Source organism: Trachemys scripta, chromosome 16, assembly GCF_013100865.1.
Source record: "Trachemys scripta elegans isolate TJP31775 chromosome 16, CAS_Tse_1.0, whole genome shotgun sequence".
Taxonomy (NCBI): Eukaryota; Metazoa; Chordata; order Testudines; family Emydidae; genus Trachemys; species Trachemys scripta.
Genome location: NC_048313.1, coordinates 28,127,345 through 28,145,661, shown reverse-complemented (window position 1 = coordinate 28,145,661; position 18,317 = coordinate 28,127,345). Strand labels below are relative to the sequence as shown.

The following is an 18,317-nucleotide window of genomic DNA, read 5'->3' as shown; positions in this document are numbered from 1 at the left end:
TGCATGTGAATTTCTAAGAGATGTATTAGTCTAGCAATCATCAACTCATTCAAAAATGAACACTAGAGGCTAAGTGTATTTGTCTGTGTTTATCTATACCCGGTTAGAAGTTTCACAATGTAACCAAATTAGCTTTTAGATGCTAATTCCCTTTCATGTCTTAATTGCCTTAATTATGTATGCAAGGTCTTCAGTTAACCTTAAAATCAAAGATGTAAAACACTCCAGGAAACCAATCATTTCTACATTATCTTCAGCTTAACTATCTGTGTTATAATGGAAGAACGGCTAATTTCCTTATGTGAAGGAATGTAACTAATTTACTGTGTTAATAGAATGATAATAGAAGATTATCTTCAAAGCAAAGTACAACAGGCGATCTGCATTGGGGGAAGGTCCTGCTGTGACGATTTCTGTGAGGTAGGCTTGTCAACCTGCTAGAATAGCTATAAAAGAGAAGGCTTGGGCCTGATCCTATCATCTCTAGTCTGCTTAAGCTTTGAACAGGGAAAGACCCACTGCCCGAAGCGGGGGCTGAGGGACTGCTGGGGTGCAGGGGACATGATGAGAGGGGTCCAGGGCTCCAGGCTCTTGGACACCCCCTCCCCCATAGAGGGGGGTGGTGGTGAGATCCCGGCCCCTTCCAGTGTCCGGAGCCCCCTGCAGGGCAGAGGCCTCACCTGGGGACAGACGCAGCAGCCCAGCCACGCGTGCCAGGGTCAGGGTGGGTCACTCACGCCATGTTCAAAATTGGGTAGCACAGGCCTGGCATGGCTACGGCTTGGGTTAGACCTGCTCTTCCCAGGCCAGCTGGAATGAGACGGGAGCCCTGCAACCCGAGTGCCCCTTGAGGAGTAAAGCGGCAGCGGGCCAGGGAGATGCCAGCGTTGGCTCCCTGCAGCTCTCCCTGCGCGGCCCTGACCCTGCTTTCTGACCCTGCCCCATGGGCCTCCGCCCTCCCCCACCGTGGGGAGCTCCAGAGCTCTGGCTGGGGGGCAGGGGGCTCCGCATACACCTCTTAGCCCTTTACAGGCAAACCCTGGGAGCAATGGAACAGCCCCCCCTCCCCCACCAACCCCTCTTAAGGCAGCAGGGCAGCCTCTCCTCCCCATAAGTGGCAGTAGGATGGGTCCCCCGTCCCTCTGGCCTGGATTCCTCAATCGCTCCCCCTTTGCCAGCCCCTGTCGCACCTTGTCCGTGGTGAGCCTCTTGCTCTCACAGAAGGGGGAGGGGTGTGTCAACAGGGTGGGCTGTCCTGGCACTGGGTGGGAGAGGTTTGTCTGAGGGGGGAAGTCCTGGCAGTGGGTGGGGAGGGAAGGTCTTTGCCAATGTCGGGTAGGGGGTGGCGGCACTGGGCGGGGAGGGGAGAGCTGTGCCGAAGGGGGAGTGTAGCGGGTCCCAGCACTAGGCATTGGGTGGGGCACTGAGTGGTGTGTCTGGGGGGGGATGGGTCCTGGCCCTGGGTGGGGCACGGAGGGGCATATCCGGGGGGACGGACGGGGCACAGAGGGGCGTGTCAGGGGCAGGGCTGAGCGTGCTCACTTGGAGACGTCAGCAATGTGCATGTGGCGTAGCTGCACCCAGAGTTCATCGTCTTCGTCCAGCAGCGCCTCCTTCTCCCGCGAGTCGCTGGCGCCCGTTGTCTCGTACCTGCAGGGGAGGGGAGAGAGAGTCAGGCTGCGGCACCCCTCCCCCAAGCGTAGGGGCTGCGGAGCAGTGCCGGCGCCTGGGTCACATCCCCCCAGCCCGCCTGAGGAGGAGTGCAGGGCGCCCCCTGCTGGCAGCCAGGCCCTACCTGTAGGTGTCATTCTTGATGCTGAGCAGGTCGTAGGCCATGGCCTGGAAGGTGAGCTCATGCAGCAGTGGGGACACCAGGTCGAAGCTCCGGTCCACTATCAGCAGCTGAGAGCGGGCTTTGTCAGGGCCCTGGGACAAAGGCGAGAGAGACCCGTCACCCCCTGCTCCGGCGGATGGTTCCTGGCCTGGCTTACAAGGCACAATCCAATGGGCCCTGGTGGGCCTGAAACTTCACCACCCGCCCTCTCTGCGGCCCAGCCCCCAACCCCAGGGGAAGCCAGGAGACACCCCCCAAGCTAGCTGAGACGTGCCCTGGGGTCCCGCCCTGACCGGCAGGGAGAGCTCCCCACCCAGCTGCGCTGCAACGCCCCCTGCAGGGACGGGCCACCTGCCCCTGGTGCAAATAGCAATGGCCACTCCCCCAAGCACGCTCTCTGCTCGTGCCTCTCCACCAACGGGAGCATGCCCCTTACAAGGCAGCCCCCCGACTGCCCCCTGCCCCATATGCTGCGTGGGGAGGGGGGGGAACTACACCAGAAGGCCCTGGTTAGTCTATCGTTAACCAACACCAGGCCCAGAGCCTCTTTGATACAAGATCCCAGAGGGGGACAATGGGACGTTATCCCTATGCCTCACTTTGCATCTGAGCTGGGACCCCATATATGGCTCTAGCTCCCCACTCCCAGCCTGGGTGGCCCCCCCAGCATCCGGTTGGACAGAGACCACTCACATGGTCAGCATCTCAGACCCACATCATTGGGGGGCTGGCCCAGCACCCTCTCCCTGCCTGATCAGCATGCACTGCCCTCTTAGCACAGCAGGTGGCGATAGGAGACCAGCCCTGCGCTCCCATGGCAGACAGCTCTGAAACCGGCTCCAGCAGCTCCAGTGGAACTCAAGTCCACCCAGGAGCACCTCGGCAAGGGGCTGCGTCTGCTCTTTGCTGGGTAGCACAGACAGTCAGGGGGGCCGGGGACATACAGCCCCTGACGCTTCCCCAACTGTCCCACCTCAGTACGTAGCCCGATTTTCAGCCACACTTGGTCTCCACAGCCTCTGGGTAAATAGGTTGAGGCTGACTGGGGAGCGCCTCTCTTGGAGGAGTATCTGGACCCCACCACTGTAGCACTATCATTGCTGCATCCTGCCCCCCTATGCACGTGGGGCTGGGCAGGGCTGTCACCCCATTGCAGAGCGGGATGAAGGCCTGGAGGGGCTGGGTGACTCACCCAAGGTCACACAGGGAGTGTGTGGCAGAGCAGGGACATGAACCCAGAGCTGGCGCCATCATTCCTCTCCAGCACTACCCAGCCTGGGTGGGTTGCTATGCTCAGCGCCCTCCCCCACCCCGGACTTGCTCACACCTTTGCCAGTTCACCCCGAGTGCAGATGGGGGCTGGCATAACCACCGGGTCACCCCACCCTGCTCAGAGCAGAGGGGTGGTTAGTGCACTGGTGGGTGCCACAGCACTGCCTGTGGCAGCTACCCCTCAGGGCTGGCAACTGGGAAACATCAAGGCAAGAGGGACTAGTGCAGACAAGGCCCCATGGTGCTGTGACCGTGGGCTGGGTGGCTTTGGATACCTGACTGCTAGAGGCCATGCTACAAGAGTCCCTGGGGTTCTGCGCCAGCTGGCAAGGCGGGGGCACACTGGACTGGCCAGCTGGGATTGTGCGGCATGGAGCCAGCACTGCATTGAGAGCAGGGGCTTGAGTTAGCACTCCCGGCCCTGCGGTGGGCGTGCTGTCTGGGTTCTATTGAAGGGTCTGGGCAGTCAGGACTCCTGGCTCCTATTCCTGCCTTTGCCACCTACTCGTGGCATGCTGCTCCATGCCTCAGTTTCCCCCGTGCAACATAGGGACAGTGCTGACACCTGCGACAGGGAGGCTTGGCAAGAGTCTCAGGAATATCCCTGGGGGGGCTCAGAGGAGCAGGGTGTGCACGGAGCAGGACTTTGCCCTCCCCAGCGCCGCTCTCAGCTCCTGAGAATAGCACAGATCAGACGGGGGCTGCAGGCTGGAGCCAGCTCTGCTGCAGCAAGTAGGTCCAGTGGTTAACAAGCATACTGTCAATCCCTTCCCTGCGTAGATGGTTTGGGCAGCTAGGTGTGTGCCAGGCTCCCTTCTGGAGGCCGGCCTGTGCTGCCAGCTGTGAGTATCCCAGAGGGGGCCCCCCTGCCCGAGTCTGGTATCATTATCCCCATTTTACAGATGGGGAAACTGAGGCACAAATAGGGGAGGTGACTTGCCCAAGGTCACCCAGCTGGGAATAGAACCTGGGTCTCCCATCCTGGTCCAGGGCTTTATCCACTAGGCAACACTGCCTTGGTGGATGGGAAAGTAGAGAGGAGAGGTGCGCTCATGGATCCACAGGGTTGGTGCCAGGGCCCCAGCTGGGGAAGTCTCTGGGAGGAAGCCCTTTGCTGTGCCAGACCCCAACAGGTCTCTCTCTTCCTCCAGGACAAGCCGTTCGGCCTCCCACCTCCTGAGACCGAACCGCTGGGCTTCACCCCGTGAGCCCTGCCCAGCGAGTCCAGCTGAGACAGACCCTGGGACAGACCCGTCCACTGCGCAGGGCCCGATGCCCCTCAGCCCGGGTGACAGGGCCACTCCCCCAGCGTTGTCAGAACAGTCGGGTTTCTTAGGCACCTGGACCCCAGCCCGGGCAGCCCAGCCCACTGAAGGTTAAAGCAAGAGGCCGTTCTGGTCAGCTCAGAGCCCGGCCGAGCTGCAGCGAGACCTGTTTTCAGGCTCCTGGTCTCTCCCTCAGGGCCTGTCTACACGTAAACCACCGCAGCTGTGCAGCTTCAGTGACGCTGCCTTTCTCATACCCCTGAGAAGATGGTTACTCACTTTTGTAACTATTGTTCTTCGAGATGTGTTGCTCATTTTCGTTCCAATTAGGTGTACACGCGCTGCGTGCACGATCGTCAGAGAATTTTTACCCTAGCAACAACTGGTGGGTCAGCTCTGGAGCCCCCTGGAGTGGCGCCTTTATGGTGCTGGATACATACCCCGGCCAACCCAGCACCCCCTCAGTTCCTTCTTGCCAGCTACTCCAACAGAGGGGAAGGAGGGCGGGTTTGGAACGGATATGAGCAACACATCTCGAAGAACAACAGTTACAAAGGGGAGTAACCGTCTTCTTCTTCGAGCGCTTGCTCAAATCGATTCCAATTAGGTGACTCCCAAGCCTTACCTAGGCAGTGGGGTCGGAGTGAGATATTGCTGAGTGCAGCACCGCTGAACCAAATGCAGCAGCATCTCTGGACTGCTGGACTATTGCATAGTGGGAGGCAAAGGTATGAACTGATGACCAGGTGGCAGCTCTACAAATTTCCTGAATTGGGACCTGTGCCAGGAAAGCAGCTGAAGAAGCTTGGGCCCTTCTGGAATGAGCGGTCAGGTGCGTGGTTGGGACACCAGCCTGGTCGTAACAAGCATGGATGCAGGAGGTGATCCAAGAGGAGATATGTCTCGAGGAGACTGGGAGGCCTTTCATCCAGTCAGCCACGGTGACGAACAGGTGAGTTGTCCTCCTGAACGGTTTCATACACTCAATATAGAATGCTAGAACCCTACGAACGTCGAGAGATGCACCTGTTGCTCCCGTCGTGAAGCGTGCGGCTTCGGAAAGAAGACCGGGAGGAAAATGTCTTGATTGACATGAAAGGATGATACTATCTTGGGGAGAAAGGTAGGGTGAGGGCGAAGCTACACCTTGTCCTTTTGGAAGACTGTGTATGGCGGTTCCGATGTAAGGGCTCTGATCTCGGATACGCATCTCGCTGAAGTAATGCTTATGAGAAAGGCCGTCTTCCAAGAGAGATAGAGAAGTGAGCAGGTGGCCATCGGCTCGAACGGGAGCCCCGTGAGTCTGGAGAGGACCAGGTTAAGGTCCCATGCCAGGACTGGTTGTTGCATCTGCGGGTAGAGACGGTCCAGTCTTTTAAGAAACCTACCGACTGTTGTGTTGGAGAAGATAGAACGACCACGGTCTCCTGGGTGGAAAGCCGAAATGGCTGCCAGGTGCACCCTAACTGATGATATCGCCAGGCCCTGCTGTTTTAGGGAGAGAAGATATTCCAGGATGAGAGGCACCGGCGCTTGCAAAGGTGGCGTGTTGCGTTGAGCGCACCAGCAGGAAAAACGCTTCCATTTGGCGAGATACATGGCTCGAGTGGAGGGTTTCCTGCTACCTAGCAGAACTTGCTGTACCGTGTGTGAGTAGAGTAGCTCTGACTGTGTTAGCCATGCAGCATCCACCCTGTGAGATGGAGGGATGGCATGTCAGGGTGAAAAAGGCGACCGTGGTCTTGCAAGAACAGGTCCAGCCAGAGCGAGTAGTGGAATCGGAGTGTCTACCGATAGTTCCAGCAGCGTGGTGTACCAGTGTTGTCTGGGCCACGCTGGGGTGACCAGAATCAGACGTGCTCTGTCTCTGTGTGCCTTGAGTAGAACCTTGTGGACTAACGGGAACGGAGGAAAGATGTAGAAGAGCTGGTCCTTCCACGGGATCAGGAAAGTGTCTGACTGTGACCCCGGGGACCTCCCTTGGAGAGAGCAAAACGTCTGGCACTTCCGATTGGCGCGTGAGGCGAACAGGTCGACTTGGGGAAACCCCCACCTCAGGAAGATGGAGTGGATGACATCTTGACAAACTGACCACTCGTGAGACTGGAAGGACCTGCTGAGGCAGTCCACCAGTGTGTTCTGGACCCCCGGCAGAAAGGACGCTACCAGATGGATAGAGTGGGCTATACAGAACTCCCACAGGCGAATGGCCTCCCGACAAACGAGGGACAATCGGGCTCCCCCTTGCTTGTTGACGTAAAACATGGCCGTGGTGTTGTCTGTGAGGACTGCCACACAACGACCGTGTAGTTGCTCCCAGAATGCCTGACATGCCAGGCGCACTGCCATCAGCGCTCATACATTGATGTGAAGGGATAACTCGGCTGCGGTCCATAGACCCTGTGTTCAGAGGTCCCCCAGGTGGGTGCTCCATCTTAGGGATGAAGCGTCTCTGACTAGGGACAAGGATGGCTGAGGGGCGTGAAATGGGACCCATTCGCATACTGTCCCGGGGACCAACCACCAGCGGAGAGAGGTTAGGACCCTTTCTGGAGTGGTGGCCACTATATTCAAGCTGTCCCGACCTGGACGATATACTGAGGATAGCCAGGCCTGGAATGTCTCAGATACGTTTTTACCGTTGAGGTTGGGAAACTTTGAAGGCTGCGAATGATGTTCACCAGCGACTGGAAGCGGGGCTCCAGAAGGAGGGCTCTGGCCAGTCTGGAGTCTAGGACTGCCCCAATAATCTCTATTCTCTGGGTTGGCTCCAGAGTCGACTTTTCGACGTTGAGCAGAAGGCCCAGCTGATGAAACATGGCTATGGTAACTTGAATGTGGGACTGCACTTGTTCCCTGGTGCGGCCCCTGATAAGCCAATCGTCAAGATACGGAAATACTTGGATCTGCTGCCAACAAAGGGAGGCTGCCACGACCGCCATACATTTGGTGAATACTCTGGGGGTCGTGGAAAGGCCGAAAGGGAGGACTGTGAACTGATAGTGTTCGCAGTTGACCACAAAGTGAAGGAAACTTCTGTGTGCCAGATGAATCACTATGTGGAAATACACGTCCTTCATGTCGAGGGACCAGTCTCCAGGATCCAGGGAAGGAATAATGGTCCCCAGTGATACCATACGGAACTTCAATTTTACCATGAATTTGTTGAGTCCGTGCAGGTCCAGGATAGGGCGGAGCCCACCCTTAGCCTTGGGGATTAAGAAGTAACGGGAGTAAAACCCCTGCCCTTTAGCTCTCTTGGAACCTACTCGATCACTCTCATGGCGAGAAGCATCTGCACCTCCTGGATGAGGAGTTGCTCTTGAGAGTGGTCCCTGAAGAGGGATGGGGATGAAGGGGAGAAAGAAAATTGGAGAGAATATTCCTTTTCCACTGTGCGAAGAACCCAACGGTCTGTGGTTATAAGGGACCACGCATGGTGGAAGCGGGAGAGACGATTCCGGAACGGAGGGGAAGAATCCTGGATAGTAACTGATACGCTGTCCTCGGGCGCACCTTCAAAAGTTCTGTTTAGGTCCCGCCGGTGGTTTGGGCGGGCCTTGGTTCTGACCGGGCTGGTGGCCGGTGGATTTTTTCCTGCCACCTCTTCCATGCCTCCTATAAAAGTCTTGCCTCGGCCAAGGAGGTGGGTAGGACCGCTAAGGCTGCGGTTTAAAGGGTCTGCGTTAGGTGACCGATGTATGCATTCCCAGGGAGCACATTATAGTCCTGGAATCCTTGAGGCTCTGTAATCAAGAGTCCGTCTTTTCGGAAAACGGGCCTTGTCCTTCAATTAGAAGGTCCTGTAGGGTTTGCTGTAGTTCTGGAGGCAAACCCGACACCTGAAGCCACGATATGCGGTGCGGGCACATGGCTATGCCCGATGCAAGGGGCCTGGCAGCCGAGTCCGACGCATCTAAGGAGGCCTGTAAGGCGGTCCTGGCCACCTTTTTACCCTCCTCCACTAGAGCCCCAAACTCGTCCCTGGACTCTGGGGCCACTAGTTCTTTTAATTTTAACATAGAGTTCCATGAATTATAGTCATAGCAACTCAGGAGCACCTTTTTGTTCGCAACCTTTTGCTTCAGCCCCCCGGAAGAATAAATCTTGCGCCCGAATAAGTCGAGGCGCCTGGCGTCCTTTGACTTGGGTGCCAGAGCCTGTTGCCCATGCCTCTCCTTTTCGTTTACCAAGGCCACTACTAGTGAACACGGCTGAGGGTGAGTAGATAAATACTCATACTCTTTGGAGGGAACAAAGTATTTCCTCTCCACCCCTCTAGCTGTTTGGGGAATTGAAGCAGGCATCTGCCATATTGTTTTGGCATTGATATGGATGGTACGAATGAGGGATAAAGCCACTCTGGATGGGGTCTCTGCTGACAGGATATCGACCACTGGATCCTCCAGCTCCACCACCTTCTCTGCCTGAAGGTTCATATTACGTGCCACCCTACATAGTAAGTCTTGGTGGGCATGAAAGTCTATTGGAGGAGGGCCAGAGATTGTTGTCCGTGCCACTGCTTCATCTGGGGAAGATGAGGAGGATGCTACTGGTGCTAGAGGGTCCGGTGGTCCTTCCTGCTGTGACGGGTCCTGCTGCTCGGGATCCCCGCCGCAGCGATCTGGAGCATGTCCAGAGGTGGAGGCTGGGGCATCCATACCCCGTGGGGCAGGACAGCTTATGGTGACCTCTGGGATGCGAGGCTCTGAGTGGGTTGACCGGGAGGCTCCCGACAGTACCCCCTGGGCCTGGTGGTATGCCCACAGGGTCCAAAAGGACCATTGAGGTGGTCCTTGGCCATGACTGTTATCCTCTTCGTGCCAGCATCCGGCATCCCCCTTGCCCTGACCCGAGGCATGGTACTCTGGATGCGAGTCTCTCTTGGACTGTGATGAGGGAGAGGCAGAGCGTGAGGGCCAGGGCGGTGCCGAGTGCGACTGTGTCGGTTCTCCCGGACGCGATGGAGAGTGGAGCTGAGTCGTCAGTGCGCGGCGCTGTCACAGTGTTGGGGATTGGTGCTGGGAGCAGGATCGATGCCGGGGCCCAGACTGATACCGAGATCCAGACCGCAGTTTCGATGATGACTGTCTCTAGGATCGGTGCCATGATCGGTTCCAGGAGGGAGATCACCGCTCTGACTGGTGCCGGGAGCGACAGTGGGAATCCGACCGGTACCGAGTGCCTTGGTGTGAGGCGGAGCGGTGCCGCGAGTACGACCGGCAACGCGAGTATGGCCGGTGCCGCGAGAGGGAGCGGCGCCGGGACTGTGAGCGGGTTTGAATCTGGGACCGGGAACAGTGCTGTGTTTCTGCCGGGGGAGTTGTCGGGCGAATCAGGGCTTGCCTCTGGATTCACTGCTCGAACCGGAGGTGGTACCACGGTCTGTGGTGAGGCAGAGTCCATTAGGGCGATAATGTCTCGTGCCGCTGCAAAGGTCTTCACTGTTGATGGAAGCCAGGGCTCAACCACAGTATGTTCTGGGGAGCTTATGCACACCGGACTCAACAGCTCCTCCCTCGGTGCCGGAGTCGACGGTGCCAGAATCGATGCTTGCCCCTCAGTCGCTCCGAACCTGGACGCGACTCCGAGGCTGGTTTCATGGGTGCCAGCAACAGCTGAGGTGGATCCGCCGTCTCTGTCCTGCGGTGCCGCTTGGAGCCAGGTGAAAGAGATCGACACTGGGTCAGTTGTGCCGGCTGCGGTGGTGGGGAGGGTCGGTGCCGCGGGTCTCTATTAGAGTCTATCCGAGGTGTAGAACCTGCTGCTGTTGCCAGGGCGCTACGTACCAAAGTGCTCGGTGCCGGGTCTCTGCGCGCCACTGGAGGGTCTGGGCTAAGAGCCGCCTCCATTAGGAGCTGCTTTAACCAAAAGTCTTGCTCCTTTTTGGTCCAAGGTCAGAATGCCTTACAGATTTTGCACTTGTTGGACTGGTGAGACTCCCCAAGGCACTTCAAGCAGGAGTCGTGGAGGTCTCCCATTGGCATGGGCTTGGAGCAGGCCGAACAAGGTTTAAAACCCGGAGCCTTGGGAATTAGCCCAAGTGGCAGGTGGGTAGGAGGGGAGAGAACCCCCCCCAACCCACTATCTAATTCTATATACATTATAACTACGACTAAAACTATAACTACAACTATGCTACAGTAACTATAACAACAACTATACAACTACGGGAAAGAAAACGCTAGGGAAAGTGGAGATCAGCAAAGCCGCGCTCCACAGTTCCAACGACCGTCACGAGCACTGAGAAGGAACTGAGGGGGCACTGGCTCGGCTGGGGTCTATATCCAGCGCCATAAAGGCGCCGCTCCAGGTGTTGCTAGGGTAAAAATTCTCTGATGATCGTGCATGCGGCGCGCACACACCTAATTGGAATGGATATCAGCAAGCCCTCGAAGAAGAACGATGCAGTTACACCGACCTAATTGCCTCATGTAGACCAGGCCTCGGTCTGACCTTGGTCAGTTCTCAGGCGAGAGCTCCCAACTTCCCCCACTTATCCCCCAGCTCAAACTTCCCAACCCTGTGTTCTCGAGCTGGGGCCCCTGCTCCGATTCCCTGCTGGGAGCGTCCAGCCAGGAGCCATTGGAGATGTCATGGTCTTTCTGGCCCCCAGGCTGATCTGGGTCCGATTCTCTTCATTTCACCAAGACAGGGAGGTGACGCCCCCCCTCCCCGCCATGACTCATACCTTCCCTGAGAGTCCTTCCCCCCCACCCCCTGCCAGAGAAGCCATGAAACATATAGGAGAAACTGAGGCACACATTGGATTCATAAAAGATATTACGAACATTCCCAGTTGGTCACAGGTGCACAGTCTCCCAGCAGCTCGGCAAAGGCTGGAAGCAAGAGCAGAAGCAACAGGAGGGAGAGATCTGGGCAGGCCTTGGATTTTACATCACTTTGCTTCTCCTAGGGGGACAGGAGCCACTGGGTTTCCCGTGCGAGAATTCAGGGCAGGGTGGGTTTGCAGCTCCCCTCTGCTGGGGGTGGGACGGGGACGGCAGGAGCTGGGGGAAGCCCACAGGCCAGGGCTGACTTGTGGCTAAGACTCGGGAGAGCTGGGTTCTATTCCTGCTCTGACAGACTCCCTGCATGCCTCAGTTTCCCATCTGTAACACTGGCCCCCCTGCCTCCCCTGGGAGGGTGAATTCATTAATGAGTTCCGATACCACGGTGGTGGGTGAAGGAGCACACACAGACAGGAGTGTCCAGGCGTGGAAGAGGCTCTGTGTGCGAAGCTTAGTTCTGTGACCGAACTGCCCTGTTTATAAACAGAGAGATTGTCCTGGGCACACACTTCCCCAGTTGGTGCCTCGGTTTCCCCATCTGTACAGAGAGGATAAGGACACTGGCCTTTGTAGAGCACTTTGCGATCCGCCCACGGCCACTGTTAGAGAAGGGCTGGGGCTGTTAGTCCAGCCACACAGGGAATGCTGTTGTTCTGCCACCCCCTCAGGATCTCCAAGGGGGTCTAGACCCCACCCCTCCCCCCGCCAGGATCTCTGAGCAGGTTCTAAATCACTCCTCCTTCCTTCTACTTCTCATGTACTCCCCCTCCCCCTCGGCTCTGTCCCATGGTGAGGGCGTGGCCGGCACAGCTCGCTCACCTCTCCCATGCTGGGCTCGTATGCCTTGAACACCTTGAGTTTGGCCAGTACAGCATGCGCCAGGTGGAAGTTATCTTCATGGTCCCTGCAGCAAAGACAAATCCTGTGGGTAGAAACAGCTCCTCCCCCAGGAGCACACGCACTTCCTGGAGGAGATGACCAGGTAACCGTCTCCCTCTGGGCACACTCACTTCCTGTAGAGGATGGCCGGGTATCTCCCCATGGCACACTCACTATCTATAGGGGGTGCTGGGTACCCCTCCCCCCGGGCACACTCACTTCCTGTAGCGGATGGCTGGGTACCCCTCCCCCCGGGCACACTCACTTCCTGTAGCGGATGGCTGGGTACTCCTCCAGGGTTTCACACAATGTGGCAATCTGCTCTGCCAGCATCTCCATCTGCTTGTTCTTTTCCAAGGAGCGGTAGGGGCTGAACCAGATGTGGAAGGTCTGTGGCCTGTCCAGGGAGTACACCTGGGGGGCGTAGGGAACAGAGATCAGACCCTGGTGCCAACTGCTGGCAGCCAGGCCAGCGGTGCCCCATACTGCACCCCTAAGATGCGCTGTTGGACCAGGCCAGCCTGGCGGAGCCGTAGCAAGTCCCTAGTGAGGGAGATCCCTTTGCCAGTGCTACTCCTGTTGTGGTAGAGGGACAGCGGCCCAGAGATTCATTCACCAGCCTGGGACGAAGATACCCCGGGTTCAGGTCCTTACTTGGCTGCAGACTCCCGGGTGCTCTCAGGTGTGTGACTCTGCCCTGGAGAAGTCAATGTTGGGGGAGGGGGCCTGGCCACACTTCTAGTCTGGCAAAAGCCCCAGTGTAGTCACGGGCAAACCCGGCATCAACACGCTCTGCCGCTGTCGCTTATTTCACTGGACGAAGAGAACGAGCCATTGGGGAATACGTGCTTGGACACCAATAAAACAGTATCGGCCCACGAAGGGTTTGCTGGTGCAATGGGACGGGTGAGCCAGCAAAGCCTCCTGACGCACACTCAGCTTATACCAGCCAAAGCTTCTCTTGGCACAGCTGGCACCGGTGCCCAGATGAAATAAGCTACAGTGGCGAAAAAGATGGTTACTCACCTTTGTAACTGTTGTTCGTTTGTTGCTCGAGATGTGTTGCTCATATCCATTCCAATTAGGTGTGCGCGCGCTGCGTGCACGATTGTCGGAAGATTTTTACCCTAGCAACTCTTGGTGGGTCGGCTGAGGTGCCCCCTGGAGTGGCGCCCTCATGGCGCCGGATATATGCCCCTGACAACCCAGCGCCTCCTCAGTTCCTTCTTGCCGGCTACTCCGACAGTGGGGAAGGAGGGCAGGTTTGGAATAGATATGAGCAACACATCTCGAAGAACAACAGTTACAAAGGTGAGTAGCCGTCTTTTCTTCTTCGAGCGCATGCTCATATCGATTCTAATTAGGTGACTCCCAAGTCTTACCTAGGCAGTGGGGTCAGAGTGAGATATTGCTGAGTGAAGGCCCAAATGCCGCATCATCCCTGGACTGCTGCACTATGGCATAGTGGGAAGCGAAGGTATGCACGGATGACCAAGTCGCTGTCCTACAGATCTCCTGTATGGGCACATGAGCCAGGAAGGCAGAGGACGAAGCTTGAGCCCGAGTGGAATGGGCAGTGAGTTGTGGAGCTGGGACACCAGCCAAGTCGTAACGTGCACAGATGCATGATTTAATCCAAGATGAGATTTGCTGTGAAGAGACTGGAAGGCCTTTCACCGCTACGAACAGTTGGGACGTCTTTCTGAACAGCTTCGTACGCTCGATGTAAAAGGCAAAAGCCCTGCGAATGTCTAGGGAATGTAGCTGTTGTTCCCTTCGCAAAGCGTGCGGCTTCGGGAAGAAGACCGGGAGGAAGTCGTCTTGGTTGACATGGAAGGCAGACACCACCTTAGGGAGGAAGGCGGGGTGTGGTTGCAGCTGTACCTTGTCCTTATGGAACACTGTATACGGTGGGTCCGATGTGAGGGCCCAAAGTTCTGAGACTCGTCTCGCCGATGTGATAGCGATGAGGAAAGCTGTTTTCCAGGACAGGTACAGAAGTGAGCAGGTGGCCATCGGCTCAAAGGGGGCACCCATGAGTCTAGATAGGACCAGATTGAGGTCCCGCATAGGGGCCGGCTGACGAATTTGTGGGTACAGGCATTCTAAAACCTTGAGGAACCTGCTTACCATGGGACTGGAGAAGACTGAGCGCCCGTTCTCACCCGGGTGGAAGGCTGAAATCACTGCTAGGTGGACTCTGATAGATGAAACAGCAAGGTCTAGCTGTCTCAAGGACCAGAGACAGTCTAGGATGGTAGGTACTGGCACCCCCATAGGGATAGTGTTGTTTAGGGCACACCAGCAGGAGAAGCGCTTCCATTTGGCCAGGTATGTGGACCTAGTGGAGGCTTTCTGCTCCCCAAGAGCACTTGCTGCAACGCAAGTGGAGCAACGCAGCTCGGATTGAGTCAGCCATGCAGCATCCAAGCAGTCAGGCAGAGGGACTGCAGGTCCGGATGACATAACCTGCCGTGTTCCTGAGTGATCAGGTCCGGCCACAATGGTAGAGTGATTGGTTTGGTCACCGACAGATCGAGGAATGTGCTATACCAGTGTTGTCTGGGCCACGCTGGAGCGATCAAGATTAAGCGGGCCTTGTCTCTGCGTAACTTCAGCAGGACCTTGTGGACCAACAGAAATGGAGGGAAGGCATAGAGCAGGTGGTCTTTCCACAGCATTAGGAAGGCATCCGACAGGGAGCCTGGGGAACGTCCGTGGAGAGAGCACAACACCTGGCACTTCCGATTCTCTCGAGAGGCGAAAAGGTCTATGTGGGGAAATACCCACCTTCAGAAAACAGAATGAATAACGTCCAGACGTATCGACCACTCATGAGCCAGGAAGGACCCTGCTGAGGCGATCTGCTAAGGTGTTCTGGACTCCTGGGAGAAAAGACGCCACCAGGTCGATTGAGTGGGCTATGCAGAATTCCCAGAGATGTATGGCTTCCTGACAGAGGAGGGACGACCGCGCTCCGCCTTGCTTGTTGATGTAAAACATGGCCGTTGTGTCGTCTGTGAAGACTGTGACACAACGGCCCTGCAGATGTTCGCGGAATACCTGACATGCCAAGCGTACTTCTCTCAGTTCCTTTACGTTGATGTGCAGGGTTATTTCTTGTGTGGACCAAAGACCTCGTGTGCGAAGGTCCGCGAGGTGAGTGCCCCAGCCCGGAGATGACGCGTCCGTGGTGAGGACTAGAGAGGGCTGTGGAGCATGGAATGGCATCCCCCCGCAAACAAGGCTGGGGTTTAGCCACCAACCCAGAGAGGATAAGACCTCCATTGGCACCGTGAATACTGTGTCCAAACTGTCTCAGCCTGGACTGTACACTGATGAGAGCCAGGTCTGAAGCGGGCGGAGGCATAGTCTGGCATGTCTGGTCACAAAGGTGCACGAGGCCATGTGGCCCAGAAGACCGAGGCACGTGTGTGCTGTCGAGGTCGGGAAGCTTTGGAGGCCGTGAACAATGGTCATCATGGACTGGAAGTGGGCCTGTGGTAGGCACGCCCTGGAGCGGGCCTGCGGTAGGCACGCCCTGGCGAGATTTGAGTCCAGGATCGCCCCAATGAAGTCTATTCTTTGGGTTGGCTCCAAAGTGGACTGTTCGGCGTTGAGCAGCAGGCCCAGTTGCCTAAAGCAAGTCATGATGAACCGAACGTGAGACCGCACCTGTAGCTGTGACCGACCCCGAATGAGCCAGTCGTCGAGGTACGGAAACACTTGGATCTGATGTCTGCAGAGCCAGGCCGCTACGACAGCCATACATTTTGTGAAGACCCTTGGCGCTGTGGACAGGCCGAAGGAGAGGACGGTAAATTGGAAATGCTGCTGTCCGACCACAAAACAAAGGAACCGCCTGTGCGGTTGGTAAATCGCTATGTGGAAGTACGCGTCCTTCATGTTGAGGGCGGCGTACCAGTCTCCAGGATCCAGGGAAGGGATAATGGTTCCCAGGGTAACCATGCGGAACTTCAACTTTAGCATGAATTTGTTGAGTCCGCGTAGGTCCAGGATGGGTCGAAGTCCCCCCTTTGCCTTGGGGATTAGGAAGTAGCGGGAGTAAAAACCCCTGCCCCTCAAGTCCTTTGGTACCTCTTCCACTGCTCCAACAGACATGAGCGCTTGTAACTCCTATAAGAGGATGCATCCGAAGAAGTGGGCTGTAGTCCACGAAAGCTTATGCTCTAATAAATTTGTTAGTCTCTAAGGTGCCACAAGTACTCCTATTCCTATAAGAGGAGTTGCTCGTGAGAAGGGTCCCTGAAGAGGGATGGGGAGGGGCGAAACAAACTGAAGATGGTATCCAGTTTCCACCGTGCGTAGGACCCAGCGGTCTGATGTTATGCGGGACCATGCAGGGAGGAAACAGGAGAAGCGGTTGGAGAAAGATAGGGAAGGATCCTGGGAGAAGACTGGTGCTCCGTCCTGGAGCGCAGCTTCAAAAGTTTTGTCTGGGCCCTGATTCTGGCGGACCAGATTGTCGCCTCCTATCGCCATGACCACGCCTTCTGGACGAAGACCGACGGTGCGGGCGGAGCCGCGATCGGCTGCGCGATGATCGGTGCCGGGAGCAGGATCGGTACCGATCATACCAGGAGGGGGACCTTCGGGAGGTGGAGTGGCACTGCGAGTGCGACTGGTGCCGAGATGGGGATCAGTGCCAGGACTGCGAGCGGCGCCGAGACCGGGACCATCTGCGGGACTGCGACCGGGTCCGGGATTGAGAGCGGTGCCGAGCTGTCTTGCTCTGTGATGGAGGTCGTATGAAGGTGGGCTTCCCTATGGATTGGACAGTCCGCACCGGCGGTGCAGGAGACTGAGACAGTCCAGGCTCAGTCAGCACGATCAGGTCTCGAGCGGTGGAGAAGGTCTCCGGAGTGGATGCAAGGCCCAGCTCAACCACGGTGTGCACTGGGGAGCTTATATGCACCAGACTCAACGGTGCTTGCGGCACCGGAATCGAAGGTGCCGGAGTTGGCGCCTTCGTGTTGTGATCCAGCATGGGTCGCTGTTCCCCTGAGGCCGTGGGTGGCGCTTGTAATTGGGGAGGAGCAGCAGGTGGTTTGTGCTGCTTCTTGGGCCACGGAGACAGAGAGTGGTACCGCGTCTGTACCGGTGCCGGAGACATCCGGTGCCAAGGTACCTGGCTGGTGCTGGGTCGCTCCGGTGCCGGAGGCGCACTGCGGACCGACGGTGCCTGGTCTGCGCGTGGGGCGGGGGCACCGGGCTAAGTGCCACTTCCATCAGAAGCTGTTTTAGATGGAAGTCCTGCTCCTTTTTTGTGCGAGGCTTGAAAGCCTTGCAAATGCGGCACTTATCAGGCTGACGAGCTTCCCCCAGGCACTTCAAACAGGAGTCATGGGGGTCTCCAATGGGCATTGGCTTGAAACAGGCTGAGCAAGGCTTGAAATCCGGAGACTTGGGCATGAGCCTTGGTACCGGGGCAGAGGAAGGGGATAAACCCTGTTTCCTCAACTTATATACACTATATATACAAAACTTACTAAGAACTACTCTAAAACTGCTAAAACTGTTAAACTATACTAAAGAACTATCTATAACACAACGAGTAAGCTAGGGATGTGGAGGTCAGCTATGCCGCTCTCCACAGTTCCAACGACTGTCATGGGCGGTAAGAAGGAACTGAGGGGGTGCTGGGTCGGCAGGGGCATATATCAGGCACCATGAGGGTGCCACTCCAGGGGGTGCCTCAGCCAACCCACTGAGAGTTGCTAGGGTAAAAATCTTCCGACGATTGTGTACGCAGCGCGCGCACATCTAATTGGAATCGATAGGAGTAAGCACTTGAAGAAGAACTGCTTTGCCAGCATAACGGCATCTACCCAAGGGCTCTGCCAGCACAGCTGCATCAGTTATGGGGGGGATGTTCTCTCTCATGTCCACTTAACAAACCCGTACTAACAAAGCTTTGTGTGTAGACCAGGCTCATGTCTCTCTGTGCCTCAGTTTCCCCATCAATGCAATGGGGCTACAACACAGCCCTGCCCTCAGGGTCGTGAGGGGGCGGAACCCATTGATGACACAAGGAGGGGATGGGACGGTTGGGCAAAGGGCAGGCGTGTGTGGAGTATTGGGCTGTCTTGTAGGCCTGGTATAAACCGTCAGTAAGAGCTGGTAAAGCCAGGGAGGCAGCGCCCTCCTCCCCCATACATCCAAGCCAGCGATTCCACGTCTCACAGGGTGTGAGCAGCCGGCTAGTCCCTGCTGCCCTGTGCTGGCATCAAACCCAGGGCCCTAGAAGGGAAAGGT

At 56.8% G+C, this 18,317-nt stretch overlaps 1 protein-coding gene across 1 annotated transcript; it reads right to left on the bottom strand.

The window, feature by feature from the left end:
- Positions 1 to 1,774: 1,774 nt before the first annotated feature.
- On the bottom strand, positions 1,775 to 14,057 carry STXBP2 (syntaxin binding protein 2). The gene is made up of 4 exons (XM_034792836.1): positions 13,729 to 14,057; positions 12,307 to 12,495; positions 11,982 to 12,066; positions 1,775 to 1,926 (listed from the first exon to the last, which is right to left on the bottom strand). The coding sequence occupies exons 1-4, from the start codon at positions 14,055 to 14,057 to the stop codon at positions 1,792 to 1,794; spliced, it is 738 nt and encodes a 245-aa protein (XP_034648727.1). The 3' UTR covers positions 1,775 to 1,791.
- Between the last annotated feature and the right edge of the window lie 4,260 nt (positions 14,058 to 18,317).